The 14,731-nt window shown below is 40.9% G+C and overlaps 2 protein-coding genes across 6 annotated transcripts in view; one reads left to right on the forward strand and one right to left on the reverse strand.

Moving 5' to 3' along the window:
• LOC124999945 (F-box only protein 15-like) overlaps nucleotides 1-9,154 on the forward strand; it is a 29,601-nt gene extending 20,447 nt beyond the window's left edge. Inside the window, exons 3-12 of one of the 3 annotated variants that reach the window (XM_047575194.1) lie at nucleotides 367-622; nucleotides 1,353-1,608; nucleotides 1,699-1,788; nucleotides 3,142-3,246; nucleotides 3,373-3,615; nucleotides 4,672-4,984; nucleotides 5,770-5,852; nucleotides 6,392-6,537; nucleotides 7,825-7,949; nucleotides 8,722-9,154. In XM_047575194.1, the coding sequence (XP_047431150.1) occupies nucleotides 1,409-1,608; nucleotides 1,699-1,788; nucleotides 3,142-3,246; nucleotides 3,373-3,615; nucleotides 4,672-4,984; nucleotides 5,770-5,852; nucleotides 6,392-6,537; nucleotides 7,825-7,949; nucleotides 8,722-8,988 (1,572 nt within the window). In that variant the 5' untranslated portion in view covers nucleotides 367-622; nucleotides 1,353-1,408 and the 3' untranslated portion in view covers nucleotides 8,989-9,154. Of the gene's footprint in view, nucleotides 1-283; nucleotides 623-1,305; nucleotides 1,609-1,698; nucleotides 1,789-3,141; nucleotides 3,247-3,372; nucleotides 3,616-4,671; nucleotides 4,985-5,769; nucleotides 5,853-6,391; nucleotides 6,538-7,824; nucleotides 7,950-8,721 lie in introns of those variants that run through there. The other 2 variants (XM_047575192.1, XM_047575193.1) reach the window with 2 other exon arrangements.
• Nucleotides 9,155-9,961: 807 nt separating this feature from the next.
• On the reverse strand, nucleotides 9,962-14,701 carry LOC124999947 (E3 ubiquitin-protein ligase TRIM21-like). Of its 3 annotated transcripts, none has more exons than XM_047575197.1 (4): nucleotides 14,293-14,701; nucleotides 13,341-13,570; nucleotides 11,245-11,548; nucleotides 9,962-11,140 (listed from the first exon to the last, which is right to left on the reverse strand). In XM_047575197.1, the coding sequence occupies exons 3-4, from the start codon at nucleotides 11,513-11,515 to the stop codon at nucleotides 10,071-10,073; spliced, it is 1,341 nt and encodes a 446-aa protein (XP_047431153.1). In that variant the 5' UTR covers nucleotides 11,516-11,548; nucleotides 13,341-13,570; nucleotides 14,293-14,701; the 3' UTR covers nucleotides 9,962-10,070. The 3 variants fall into 3 exon arrangements, with proteins under 3 accessions (XP_047431153.1, XP_047431152.1, XP_047431151.1); XM_047575196.1 differs by having other exon boundaries at nucleotides 11,245-11,528; nucleotides 13,341-13,513; nucleotides 14,293-14,700; XM_047575195.1 differs by having other exon boundaries at nucleotides 11,245-11,528; nucleotides 14,293-14,700.
• Nucleotides 14,702-14,731: the final 30 nt, after the last annotated feature.

Consider the following 14,731-nt stretch of genomic DNA (forward strand, 5'->3'; position numbering starts at 1 on the left):
TATCTTTTATTTTTATTTTTTTCTACTAGATTTTACTAAATAGTTTCACTAGAAACTTTATTATAGTTTATTTCAATTTATTTTACTTGATTTGTCTTATTTTATTTTTATTTTATTTTACTAGATTTATATTTTTATTTTCTAAAATTGATTCACTAGATAATTTCTTGTATTCGATTTTATTTTACTTGATTTTTCTTATTTTATTTTATTTTTATTCTAGTCTTGTTTTATATTTTTTACTTGAGATTTTCAAGAGTGTTTTTTTTTTATGTGCAACTGAGCTACTATGACCTTGTGGATGAATAAAGTCTAAGCAAAACAAGTGAATTAGTTCTGGTTGTGCTCATTTTGTGTCCATTGTAGGAGTTTCCATCAGAGGTCAGAGGTCAGCATGAACCGCCTGGTCTGAGTTTGGTGACTCCTTTCAACCAGAACCAGACGGGTCAGAACCAGTGACACTTGGATCCACTGCACACCAGGAACCGGGAGATGTTCCGACCCAGATAACCAGCGGTCACAGTGTTGATGCTGATTGATGTCTACCTGCAGGTTACCGTAGCGATGGCGTTGTTTACGAAGCGGCTTGGGGACCGGCACCCACACAGCGACGGTAGCTCAGGTAACTAAACATCCTGGAGACACAGACTGTGACATTACAACACTTCAAGAACAAAAAGCTGGCGCCCAACAAACATTTCAAACTCCAAAATATTCAATTAAATTAAATAAAAGTGATAAAATATCTAGTTTGAGCCTTTGAAGCAGGATGTGTTTAACATCTTTATCTTTTTCAAGGGACATCCCGAGTAAGTTTAGACACTTCATCCCATTTAAAATAAACACATTTAACTGATTCATTGAGTGTGTGTTAATATTTCATTGAGGCAGGACTTTCGTCTGCTGAGCAGAAATTCAGATGCAGTTTTAATTTTTAAAAGTGCAAAACAAGACGTTCATAACTGCATCTTCTTGGAAAGAGAAGAGGCAATAGTTACGCCTTGGTTGTTTTTGCACGATATATTTAACTGTTAGACAAATAAATATATAATTAAAACAAAACTGTAATTTAAACTGTCGCTTATCTGTTAAAATCAATCATTAAATGTTGACAAGTTTCTAAAAAAGTAGATGATGAGCGCCACAGCTGCCACCGTGATCAACCAATAAACAAATACTTCATGTAATTTTAAAAACTGGAAGGATAATTGGGAGGTCCAACCAAATATTGGAGTGTGAAACCTTTTTTGGGTCAGGCTGTGTAAGGTTTTAGTCCCATTTACACAAAACTCTGCTCCCATCTAGAGGTTCGACTTCGCTATTGCATAGCAACGCCTGCTTTTATTGTGAAGGATGAGTCTGACCGGAAGACGCATTCTCACCACTTCCGGCTTTGAACGGATGCGTGATGGCGGCCGGCAGAGGCGAGTTTTTCCAGAGTTTCCTGCGGGGTTTGGAGAGGCTCCCTGCGGCCATTCATGACGGGAGAACTCAGCAGGGCCATGGGAGAGGAAGACCGGACCACCGAGGGCCAGGAGCACCGGTGTGTCCCGGCAGAAAGAAGAACAAGAAGCGGCCAAAAGAAAGGTGGAGCCGCGGTGAGAACAGGTGAGAGGGCGGAGCAGGTTTTTTTTTTTTTTTTTAGAGGCCGCATTTTTATGGATTTAATCCTAATAATCAGTTAATTTGTTTTTCCAGATTATATTACAGGTTTCCGGAAACAACACCAGAGAAAAAAGAAGAATATTTCCCCAAATCTCCAGTTTCCAAAGAAAACTTACTTGAACGGTAAGATAACCGATCTTAGCTCAGCTAGCTCCAACTAGCCAAAGGAGAAAAATAAATAAATATTCAAGTTAATTAGAACATTTAATTAGGTCACAACAAGAATACCTATATTGGTTAATCCTTGGGAAATTTGGTAAATTATTTGTCTAATTATGTCCTAATTAATTTTTGTTAGTGTTGGTTATTATTAAATTTTATGTTTTCGCCTTTTAGCTAAAATAATGTTAACTAAACAATGTTTAATTTTTAGTAAATTAACCAATATAGTTATTCTAATTATGTCCTAATTAGTTTTTGTTATTTTTGCAGTTTAGCCAAATAATGTGAGATAAACAGCACTTAATGTTTGGTAAATTATTGGTCAGTTAACCAATATAATTATTCTAATTATGTCCTAATTAATTTTCTAATTGTGTTGATTGTTATTAAATTTGGTAGTTTAACATTTATTTATTTATTTACTTTAGTTTAATCTAAATTTGAAATATATTTAGGAACCTCTTGTTGACTTTTAAGGTCAGTTTGACCTGGTTATATGTTTCTATTTTTGGTACTTCATATATTAAAAATAAATGCTGTACTTTGAAAATTCTCTTATTTGCATCAGTCACTTTCTCCCTGGGGGGATCCTGGCTAATGTACCGGTCAGTAATTATCCCAAATAACTAAGAATTTCATGTAAATGAGGTTTGTTTCCATAAACACAGGTGTAAAAGTAGTTCACAGGTTTGACTATTTGCTGCCATTAAAACAATGTTCTCAATGAACATTGGGTGAATCGTACCATAAATTAAAAAAATAAATGTAAAACTTATGTTAATATGTTGGAAACAAGACACAAAAACAAACAAGGGAAAAAAATACCTTTAGATAAAATAATCAAGAGACAAATATCTAATGAAATAAAAACATAAAAAAGAGAAGTTTAATCAAAATGTGTTTGTCTTAATGTTAAATTAAAATGAATAATGTCCGACACATTTATTTAAGTTAGAATAGAATAGAATAGAATAGAATAGAATAGAATATGCAGTGTAAATACAATGTATTTTTTAACAAATATTTACAAAATACTAAACAAAATATTGAAAATGTACAAAAATGATAAAATAAAATATGTAATTTTTAGCAGCAGTGATAAAAGTGCAAACATGTGGAATTAGGGGAAAAAAGAACTAAACATAATAAATAAACTATGATGAATTTAGGCGTCATGTCTTTTAAAATCTATGATTAATATTATTTATGACGAGTTGTGGTCTTCATTAAATCAGTTTCACCTTCAGACTCGTGGACATAAAGAGAGAAGACGTGTTGAGTTCATTTATCCTGACGTTGACCTTCCTCCTCCAGTCTCCCGTCAGAGATCCTGACCAAGATCTTCTCGTTCCTGGACGTCTCCTCGTTGCTCTGCGTCGGCCACGTTAGCAAGATGCTCCACGGCCTCGCTAACGACGAGTACGTTCTTCTTCTTCTTCTTCTTCTTCTTCTTCTTCTTCTACTGTCTCAGGTTCAAACGGATCAAACCGTTCATTCAGTGAATCTGAGCAGTTGAACGTTTTCTTTCGTTTGTTTCTTCACCAGCGGATTGTGGCGTCAGATCTACGTGTCAGAGTTTGGGAGACGGACGTGGAGGCCGGAGTCAGCGGAAGTCGTGGAGGAGGAGAAGGAGGAAGAAGAGGAGGAGAAGGAGGAGAAGGAGAAGGACGACTGGAAGAAGAAGTATTTGAGGTACAGGTCTGGACCGGAGCTGAACCGATGGCGCCGAGAACTCAGAGACTTGAACCCGATCAATGGTTTACGCAGACAGACGGAGAGAGTCCTCAGGTAGGAAAGAGTCCTCCTCCTCCTCCTGCTCCTCTTTTTTTCCTCCTCCACCTCCTCCTCCTCCTCCTCTTCCTCTTCTTTCTCCTCTTCCTCCTCCTCTTCCTCTTCCTCTTCCCCCTCCTCCTCCTCCTCCTCCTCTTCCTCCTCCTCCTCCTGCTCCTCCTCCTCTTCCCCCTCCTCCTCCTCCTCTTCCTCCTCCTCCTCCTCTTCCCCCTCCTCCTCCTCCTCCTCCTCTTCCTCCTCCTCCTCCTGCTCCTCCTCCTCTTCCCCCTCCTCCTCCTCCTCTTCCTCCTCCTCCTCCTCTTCCTCCTCTCCTCCTCCTCCTCCTCCTGTTCCTCCTCCTGCTCCTCTTCCTCCTCTTCCTCCTCCTCCTGCTCCTCCTTTTGTTTCTCCTCCTCCTCCTGTTCCTCCTCCTGCTCCTCTTCCCCCTCCTCCCCCTCCTCCTCCTCCTCTTCCTCCTCTTCCTCACTCCTCCTGCTACTCCTTTTGTTTCTCCTCCTCCTCGTCCTCCTCCTCCTGCTCCTCCTCCTCGTCCTCTTCCTCTTCCTCCTCCTCCTCCTTATAGACGGTCTGACCTGTTGACAAGCGACTCAAGTTATCATTAACTTCTCCTTCCATCCTCTTCCTTCTCCTTTCATCTTCCTCTCCTTCCTCCTCCTCCTCTTTCCACCTTGTTTTACTCCTCTTTTCTCCTCCTCCTCTTCTTCTCTTCCACCTTTCTCCTCTTTTCTTCTCCTCCTTTCTTCTTCTACTCCTTCTTTTTCTACTCCTTCCTCCTCCTCTTTCCTCATTCTTCTCCTCCTTCCCCTCCCTTCTTCTTCCTCTTCTTTCTTCTTATTCTTCTCCTTCCTCCACCTCCTCTCTACATCTTCTTCTTTCTCTTCCTCCATCTTTCTCCTTCTTCTCCCCCTCTTCTTTTTGTTCTCCTTCTCCCCCTCGTCTTTTCTTCTTCTTCTCCTCCTCGTAATGTGTTCACACTCTCACACTTCCTGTTGTTGTTGTTGTTGTTGTTGTTGTTGTTGTCGTTGTCGTTGTCGTCATCGTCGTTGTTTCCAGGACCCTGAATGTGAGCTGGGAGTTGACGCTGAACGATCGTCTCGGTCGGACGTCGTCGCTGCAGCCGAGTCGTACGTTCTTCTTCGACTCGTCCGTCGCCGTTCGTTGGAGCGTCGGACGCTTCCCAGAATATCGACACATCAGCAGCATCCAGCTTCACGGGGTCCGGAGGGGGCGGAGCCTCGAGGCCAGGGGGTGGCGTTCTCTGATTTTAGACCTGGACGTGACGACTCTTCCCTACCGGTGCATCGGTAAAGACAAAGTGATGGAGCTGAGGCTTCTGTCTCCAGGCTTCGTCGTCGGCATCTGGAGGGTAAATATCCAACGGGGCTTAGCTGGAGGCAAAACATCTCAAACGCACGAGCTTGTAAAAGCTGGTTAGCGTGTTTGAATGACTGTTTTGGCTCAAATGGACAAGGAAAACAGGTGTTTTAGAGAAAACACTATATATATGTTCACTCCGAGAGGCTGTGATTGTCATTCTAAAAAATTTGCCTCCGTGCAAACAAACAGACATTTACATGGACCTAAATGAGAAGCTGAGCTTCCTTTCACTGTCTATTTTTACTTTTACTTACAATTTTATGATAATTTATTGATTGCAAATCGGCTTTTAAGAACTTTTTAACTCTTTTAATCGCCACCGCACTCAGAACCTGTTCCAGATGTTTACCGGAGCAATTTGCACTGGCATCATTAGCAAACAACACAGCAGTTTGGCCACCTCACGAATATCATTGATGTACAAAATAAACAACAAAGGGCCCAGTACAGAGCCTTGTGGCGCACCACAGTTAACTCCATGTTGTTCATGTTAATGGACCTGACTATTATTCCCATGTATTTTCTCTCTATTTCTTGTGAGCTTTGTTCATTACAATTCTGTAATTATTTTTACATATATTTTATTTGACTAGATATTATTTATAATTTTAAGTATAAAAATTAATTTATTTTATCCTTCTTTTTACTTCTGTTTTTTATGTGCAACCAAGCTACTGTGACAAGTAATTTCCCTTGTGGATGATTGAAGTCTATCTAAGTCTATTATACATTATTATTATTATTATTATTATTTTTATTTTCCGTGTTGTTCAGGCTCAGACCAGAGTTGCCTTCGTCATGGTCTGTCTTCACTTCCACAAGCTGGTGGAGAAGAGTTTGTTGGGGTCTCCAGTCTGGTAAGTTACGAAACGTAAAGCTAATACAGGAAGTGATAAACACTGCAGTTCCTCTTATGTCCACTAGAGTCATTCCCCATAGACTGTATATAAATATGGACGCCGTGTCTCCACTTCCCCTCATTGGTCCAAACTGATGCTATTTTCCCAGGAGATACAGGCGGCGCCATCTTGTGAGTTTGTAGCCAGAGTCTGATCAGTCCAGTCTGAGGGCGGAGCCAAGATATTGATGCCCCGCCCACACTTCCTCCAGACTCACTCATATTTGAATTTATTTTTAAAAATAGGTTTTGCATGTCATATCCTCTTTATTCATTGCGTAGTTTGTATTTTGAAGTTCCATCCTACCTCAAATGAGAAGTAATTAAAGGAATCTTTTTCTGTCATAATTTGTTGAGAAACTCGTATTATTAACTCTGTCGTAAATCGTATTGAATCGTGAGTTGGGTGTATTGTTACATTCCTAATATCTAGCTAGCTCTGTGTTTTGAAGGCTTAGTGCTAAATAATGACCACTGTCTCCTTCCGCGTCTCTTTAGTCCGTTCTCCGAACCCTCCGACCCTCGAGCCGTCGACCAGTCGGACCCTGAGTTCGGTCTCCACGGCTTCACGCTGCACTTCACCCTTCACAACACCTGCAGTGAGATCATGTCGGGTCACTTCCGCCACCTGTCCTGTCGAGCAGGTAAACCCGACAAACACTGGTCTGGATGTCGTGCGGTTGTAGTTTCCTGTGGTGGCGTCTCTCAAACAGAGTCATATATTAGAGAGAGTCTGTCCAACCAGGGAACTGAGCGTCTGATCTGTCCCTCTGTGCTGATTGGTTCTGAGCTGGTCACGTGTTTCATGGGCGCCATGTTGGATCCATCTAACCAATATTCACCCGTAGAGAAGTGGCAATAACGGAGAATAAAGTTGGATTAAAAGGTAAAATATGCCACAGTGCTCAGCCTACGGCTCCAGCACAGGATCAGGAAAACACGGAGGAAACTCCACCGTTTCCCAGTGAACAAAAACAGAGAAAGTTATGGAGCAGAAGATTAAAAGGAAGAACTGGATGTCAGCTGGTTTCTCTCTATTATGTGATGAGGTAAATGTCAATGTCTCTGTTTGACGTTTGTTTAGATTTTATATAGAAAAATAAAGTCACACCATCATTAATGTGAACCTTGATCTCAAAAATAACACTTTACACATGAATGAAGTTTGAAGTTAGCCTAGCCTTATGCTAGCCCTATGCTAGCTAGTTATCTAGACTAAAGGCTTAGAAAAATAGCAGCTAGCATCATACATACTGTGAAACCCATGTGTTCATGTAATTTACGTCCATGTAGATGGACACATTTAACTGACACATAACTTTACCTCAGTAAATACTGAGTTATTATGGCTAGCATGCTAATGCTATAATGATAATATTAAATAACAGTGAGACTAGTTTAATAGTATTAATACTTTTTTCTGAGTAATTTGAACCTTTTAACGGTGATGGATGAACACGGAGACTGAGGAGAAGGTAAACACAGCTCCATGACTGATGAGGTGATTGGGCTACAAAGCATTTTACAGCTCGTTTAAGATATTTAAAGGAAGTAGACGCTGGGATATTTAAGTGAGGACCTTTTACATATTAATAACATTTATAGGAACATTAATGGTGGAAATAAGACGTTTATTTCAACATCCGCCCCATAGAGTTACACTGTAGAATCTAACCTCTGATGTATCAAACATGGTGCTATGGTTTGAGTTGGACAGACTCTCTTTAATATACGGCTCTGCTCTACAGGAGATGTTAGCAGGGATGCTAAAGGCTAGCATGCTCTCATCATCACCTTGGATTTTAAAAGTTTGGTACCTTCTTTGCACAAATGGAAGAAATCTGGAGTTGTCACTACTTGGAGGTTATTCACTGCGTCTTTAGGAAGTAACGTCACCTAATGTTTGTTGTTTTTGCTTCGTCTGTGATCAGTTCGGATCCAACAGGGGCTTCTGGAGCTGAAGGTGATCCACAGGACCAACCTGTCCAAACATCGCTCGCTGTCCGGGAGCATCCGGCTGCCCTGGAAGAGCGAGGCGGTGGAGGGCTCCGTGGAGGTACGTCCGTCCAGGACAAGTCACAGTTTATTTCTAAAACAGCCTCGGTTGAACCAAAGTGCTTTTGAACCAATCAGAGCTTTGGACGCGAGTTGTTTGGGTAAATGCTGCATGATGCATCTCTTTGTGTAATTACCCACACTACCAGTAGGGGGAGACAAACATCCGGCAGGGTGGCTTCAACGTTTTAGAGATGGAGAAGATTTCAGACAAGTGATAGGAGAGGAAATGAGAACAATATTCTTTTTTTTTAAATATTTTATGCAAAAGCAGATATTTAAAGATCTGAGAGCGTCTGTAGTTCTGAGACGACGGACACTAACGCCGCTATTAATCCTGAATAGCTTGATTCAAAACATGTTTCTTGATGTAAAATGAAACCATCGTTAACCCTTTAACATTCCTCTGGGTTGGAGCATCTTTTTGAACCAGTCAGAGCTCTGGACACCAATGCTGCATGATGCAATGTGTCATTTTCTTCTGGTTTCATTGATGAAAGTCAATGGGTTCAACAAAATTCAGGCAAACCCATTGACTTCTTCTCATTTTTTGACTGTGTTCCAACTTTGATTCCTCCAGAACTAAACCACTTAGAGCAATTCTGATTTTTGTGATAGAAACTTCAGAGTCTTGTCTTTCAAAAGAGACCAAGACCATGAATGAGCTCCAGCGTTTTCATAAATGGCATTCATTCATTCATTCATCCATTCATTGACTACGTCCTAAATGTCCTCGATGGGACTGATGAGAGGTCCGAGGTTTCTCTCTGCAGAACTGCTGCATCATGACTGTGACTCTGCTGGACGAGGTCCAGGAGCCGCTCTGGTGCGTCAGTTCCCCCGTGAGCGTGGCGCCGGCCTGGAACGCGAAGCCCTTCGACTACGGCGGCGACCACTTCCTGATGGACTACCGGGAGCCCGGCGGCCAGGTGAAGATGAAGCTGGTGTGGCTGAGGGAGCAGAGGCAGTTCTTGGTGGTGAGCCTCAGCGTCTACGTGGCCGTCAACAAGGTCGACCAGCACCTCAGCCCCGAGGCCTGACCCCAGGTCCTGCATCCACTCACATTTAGTTAAACGTTAAGGATATTAAGAGATTACGATTGTGTTTTTGATCATTTCGATTCATCTGAAAGTTTATTTATTCACGTTTTTTTCAACATACAGAAAGTATGTTGGTTGTTTTTGTTGAATAAAAAGCAAAACTAAAGGACACGTATCTGCTTCACATAGTTCACACATGACAATTAAACTTAATTAAACGTATATTTACATCCCATCAATATTTATTCAGATTTGTTCAGTTAAATATTAAATTAATATTTATTTATTCTACTTTACAAATAAATAAAATATTCCTTTTTATTGACGGATTAAAACTCAGTTAATTTAACATAATAAAAATAATAATAATTCTGCAGTCCTCCCAGTCGTGACATATTTTCTTAATTTTTTCTTTATTTTCTGGTTTCAAGTTCATTTAATTAATTAAAGTTAATTTTATATGACTCATAATTATTTTATGCACTTATTAGGAAGTTAGTTTTAAAAGCAAATTAAACTGAATTAATGATTATGAAGTCGAATTTCTTCATCTTCTTTATCATCTTTTTTCCTACTTATTCTTTTATTATCTTCTCCTTTTTTTGGTTCTACTTCTTCCTCTTTTCTTCTAAGTTCTTATCTATTTGTTCAGCCTCTCCTCCCTTATCTTCCACTACAACTAGCACTACTTCTTTTTTCCTTCCTCTTCTTCCCTATCATATTCTTCTTCTTCTTATCCTTATCTTCTTCAGATGATTTAATAACAGAGGCGTTGTTCTGGTTTACAGCAGATCTATAAACAAATAACTCGGATAAAGATCAGACTCGACTGGCTCCTGGACTTTGGTCCAGATTAAAATGAAGTTCTCCAGGTTCCTAACGTCTACTCCAGCCAGAATAACAGTGATGTTTGATTTAGTCGCCCTTGTAGCTTATTTGTGGTGTAGTTAACTCAGAAAGCCAACACACGACGTGATGTTCATGACATTATTTATTGTAACACCTGAGTTCAACAGAGAGTAAAATGGCTCCATCTAGTGGCAAAACCTGTCACTCAGTATATTTTTTACATCCTGACCTGGTCACTGTGGTGAGGAGATGACCAGAGGGGCGGAGTTTCGTCCGTCATTGTGAACCCCTGGACTGAAGAAGGGGTGGAGTTTCTCTGTGAAGGAGCACTCGGTTAAACGGTGAAGGAGTTCTGCAGAGTCCACGTCATAAAAGAAAACCGACGCGTACTCGTAATCCACAAACACTCCCACTTTCTCCGGGTGACTCTTCACATCGAGGTAGACGCCGTTCGCTTGGAACTTCCCGTCTTTCCTTAAACCTATCGTCCAGAACCCGTTCTTGGGACTCGCTGTGATCGGCCCCTTCCTGCTGACCGACTCTTTGGCGACGCCGAGATCCCAGGAGGTTTTCCCTTTAACTTGAACCTCGTAGTAAAATCTTCCCGAGGAGAAGCTCTGCTTCCCCAAGACGTTGATGGCTCGGTCAAATCTCTGCGGGTTGTCTGGGACATTTTGTCGCTCTTTACCACAGTGAACTTGTTTCCCGTCACCGGACAGAATGAGATGAGGATTTGCTGTATTTGGATCTAGAGTCACGTCCACTTCGAACTCCCTCTTCAGGAACATGTCCGTCTTTTTGCAGAGTTCCTCCTTTAGCTGCTTCACAGTGGTCATAATGGAGGTGGTGTACGTTGGCTGATGGACGACGGTTTCCGTCCACCTCTTAACGGGCGGAGTAACGCTCAGAGACGAGAAGCGATGCACGAAGTCGTCGTGGTTTTTGCTGCTGTAAAGCTGCTCCACCTCAGCGCTTCTCTTGTTCAGCTTGGAGATTTCCTTCTCCAGCTCTCGGACGTATCCTTCCGCCTCCTGTTGTGTCTTTTTCTGCGTTTCCTTGATCACATTGACGAGGTTAGTCTGACTCTTCTCGACAGATCGTAGCAGCGCCTCAAAAACCCGAACGGCGTCAGCAACCTGTCGCTCTGCAGATTTCCTGCTTAGCTCGACCGAGTGTTTGATTTCCCCGATCGTTTTCTCCATGTCCACAATTATCAGCTTAATTTCTGCCTGCACCTGCTCCAGTTTGGCCTTTTTTCTCTTGTGTTCGATGCTGAGAGAAACCGAGTCGACGTTCCTGAGGTCTGAAACGACAAAGAGACAGAAATTGGGTCACGACTGTCTCTGGTTTGCTTTTCAAATATTATTCTTATTATTCTGGATGATTAAAACGCATGAAGAATCTTACTTGAGTTTGTTTCTGACAAACGCTGCACCAGATCGTTCCTCCTGATCTTCTTTAAGATCATCACGGTTTTCTCCCGAGCCCCAGAGCTGCCATAGTGTTGAACCATCAGATCCACCGTGTCCTGCCGGTCCGTCCCGTCCAGTTTGGACACAGGAATGGCCAAGGAAGCGTCATCAATGTCCCGGTCCTTCAGGAACCACTTGAACTGCTTGAATTCTTCCTTGTCCAGGTCTTGAAGAGTTTCCCAGAGCTCTTCCCGAGGAGTCGTCATCGCGTTCTGGATCCTGGACGATCAGAACAGAAGCTTCAACAAAATGAAACTAGCAGCATGAGATGTTTTTTTCTCAATATTAGATGCATGTATAGCATAAAAATTTCTTTCACATTTTCTAGACCTATTTATTGAAATGAAAGTAAAAGATACATGACTTGAAATAAAAAAATGTATTTAACGGCTGAACATTTTTGAAGAGGTTTCATCATATTTTTTGCAGCCGTTATTGTTTTGCATTAAGTTTTCTCGAAGGTGTTTAGGGTTAGTTGGACCTAAGAACTATAAAAACTATATGCTATGTCTTCACATGTGGACGCAGGGATTATTTCACTATATGTTATAATAAAGTCACCAATATGTAACAACATATAAAACTGAACACAGCCGTGCAAAGCCAGAATCGCAAATAATGAATTCTCAACATCGTCAAATGAGTATTTGCTAATAAGTGAAGTTATAGCTATTGATAGAATTTGTTTCATATTAAAATAGAAAATAAACATAAACAAGTTTCAGCTGTAAAATTTGTTGAGGTTTTGCACATTTTTGCTCTTTTGTCATGTGATTGGCTGCAGAATGAATCCACTGAGACGCTCGCCGTCTTAGAAAGTGTCATCCCAATTTAAGGCCTCAAAAAAACATTTTTAAATACAAACATATTTTGCTTGTTAGGTCTCAAATTACATTTAATCAGTCATTTAAAAAAAGCCTTCATCTGCAGTATGACCCCCTATTATCTTCCTGTTCCTCATTAGTGGAGCCTTATTTGACGTACTTCGTGTAGGCCTTAGATTAAACCCAGAATGGTCGTAAAAAGTCTTTAATTTGACTTGTTCAGGCCTGTAGGAACCCCGCAGCAGATCAGCCATTCAGGCCTTTAGTCGTATCCGTCAGAATGTCTCAGTACGTTCGTCACCAACAGCAGCAGCTGCTTTGAGTTTTTCGGCGTCGTTTTACCGGCCCGTCTCCTGGAGTCAGCGCCCATGGAAAAGAGGGCGTTATTTGTGTTGGTTGGAGTCTAAAACCCTTAAAAAGTGAGCCCGTGCAGAAGAGCAAAAAACTGCAGTTCATCAAGTGGCCACATGAGGGAGCAAATCCCCATAGACCCCCATGTTAAAAAGCCCATCTTTACAGCATTACTAAACAACCTGGTACCAAAACAAAGCGGTTCAGGTCTCAATGGTGGGGGGGCGATTATTTCCAACGCATTAGTTCATCCTGTGAGAACGGATCAATAAATGCATTGTACAAAATTAGAAGTGATTTCCAGTCCAAACACACCCTGACGAAGGCTGTTTGTCACTTCACAAGGGTTGTATCCTAGCGTCTGTTTTTTAATGCTTGTTTTTTAAACCATTTCATTAGGAAATAGTCATCTTAATAGACGCTTTTTATCCTTGGACTTTTTGTCCCTTTCCAAAGAGCATGAAAAAACTTGTTCCAATACTTGTGGATGCGTTGAGGCACAAATATGTAATGTAAAGGTTTCCAGCAAAGATTATGATCCATTATAAAACCAAGAAACTGCATTTAATTGACTCTGTCAATTTCCACGTTTTCAGTTTCCAAAAGGAAAAGTAGTTCCTCTAAAAATTAAAAATGCAGTTGATTAGAAACCAGAACCTTCCTGGACACGAGATTTAGAGCAGTATGAATTTACTCCTGTATCTGAGAAAGTGGCACGTGAGTGTCATCGCTTCCTGTTTTTTTACTCCCACGTACTAGCAGCTGGTTTTTATCATAGGCTTGAGTTTCAGTTTTGGCTCTGAGGCGTCGGATCACATCCTAGAACCAGATACCTGTAAAAACTGTTGAATGTTACCTCTTCAGCTCGTCCTGACGCGACCTCCTCCTCCTCCTCCTCCTCCTTCCTTCCTTCGTTCGTTCTGACTGAAGGCGATGCTGTAAACTTCAGCCTTCCCCCAAATAAGGACGATACTACCACCTCAGACATGATTGGCTCATGGGGCTGCTTCCTGTTGGACGTGACGTCAGCTTGAAAATAAATGTGTAAATGTAAATGTGGGCTCCGCCGTTCACTGTGGGAGGAGGCTGCAGAAAGAAAGAGGATCTTTTTTTTCCCTTTGTCTGAAAACAACAGTCCCTTAAAAGTCTTTCAGGGCAGAAATGAAGCTTTGAAACTTGAGCTCATTGAAGAGGGTCCATTTGTTTCAGAGATGAAACCAGCTTTCATTTCACCCACTCAGCATTTTATTGAGTCAACTCAGGGAAACATGGAGGAAGTTCAGTTTCTGTCCTTTGAAAGGGTTAATTTCTACCGAGGAAAAGTTCTTAACCCTTTGAAGTCACACACAGGAACATTTATCTGTGTTTTGTTTTGTTTTTTTTGTCTGTCTCTGTCCTATTTCACGTCTAGTTGCTCTCTCTCTTTCTTGACTTGTGCTGCTGCAGCTTTTGAATTTCCCAGAGTCTTATCTTAAGTAACCGCAATCAAAAGCTTTTTACAGCCTCACATTCAACCTTTAACCTGATGATAAGGATTTATTTAAATGAATGAATGAATGGTTTATTTCAAACATGTAATTCAAACAAAACAAAGACACTTACCAACATGAATAAAAAGGGAAGAAGCCTTATTTAATCCCACCTCTTCTCCTTTTAACCTTCACTACTGAGCAAAAGTTTTTAAGCCGATGTGACAAAAAAAAAATTTAAATGCTGTAAACTAAGAATGTTTTCAAAAATAGAGGCGTTAATAGTTTATTTTCATCATGAATGAGCAGAAGACAAATCTAAATCAAATCATCCTTTACCTTCCAGACTCCGTCAGTTCTTCTACTTGATCTTGAAGTTCTTGAAGGAACTCGAACGTCTCGGAGAAATGTAGACTTCCTCAAATCCTTCCATCTCTTCATGTGATCCCAGTGATGTTAGCTAGGCTAGTTAGCTAGGCTAGTTAGCTAGGCTAGTTAGCTGGTGTTTTCCTGTGTGTTACTTCCAGTTGTGTCAGAGGGGAGAGATGTTGGTTGAAGTGTAGTCGATGTCCCATCATTTTTTTTTAACCTGCTTCTGTTGGCGTCTCATCTCATCTTATATCCCAACACCTATAAATAACTTAAATCATGATAATTCTCACATTAACATTAAACCTCGATGATGAAAGTGATTAAAATAAATTAAAAATCAATTTCTCGTCCTCACAGTGAAAGTGGAAGGAAACAAAGACTAAATGAAGCCTGGTGGGGAAGAGGA

This window comes from Mugil cephalus, chromosome 22 (genome assembly GCF_022458985.1).
Source record: "Mugil cephalus isolate CIBA_MC_2020 chromosome 22, CIBA_Mcephalus_1.1, whole genome shotgun sequence".
Classification (NCBI taxonomy): Eukaryota; Metazoa; Chordata; class Actinopteri; order Mugiliformes; family Mugilidae; genus Mugil; species Mugil cephalus.

Bases quoted from the DNA above. Each gene is read 5' to 3' on its own strand.
- LOC124999947 (XM_047575197.1), bottom strand. From the start codon at position 11,515: ATGACGACTCCTCGGGAAGAGCTCTGGGAAACTCTTCAAGACCTGGAC. The intron at 11,141-11,244 runs GTAAGATTCTTC...TTGTCGTTTCAG, and splicing joins TTTGTCAGAAACAAACTCAA to ACCTCAGGAACGTCGACTCG.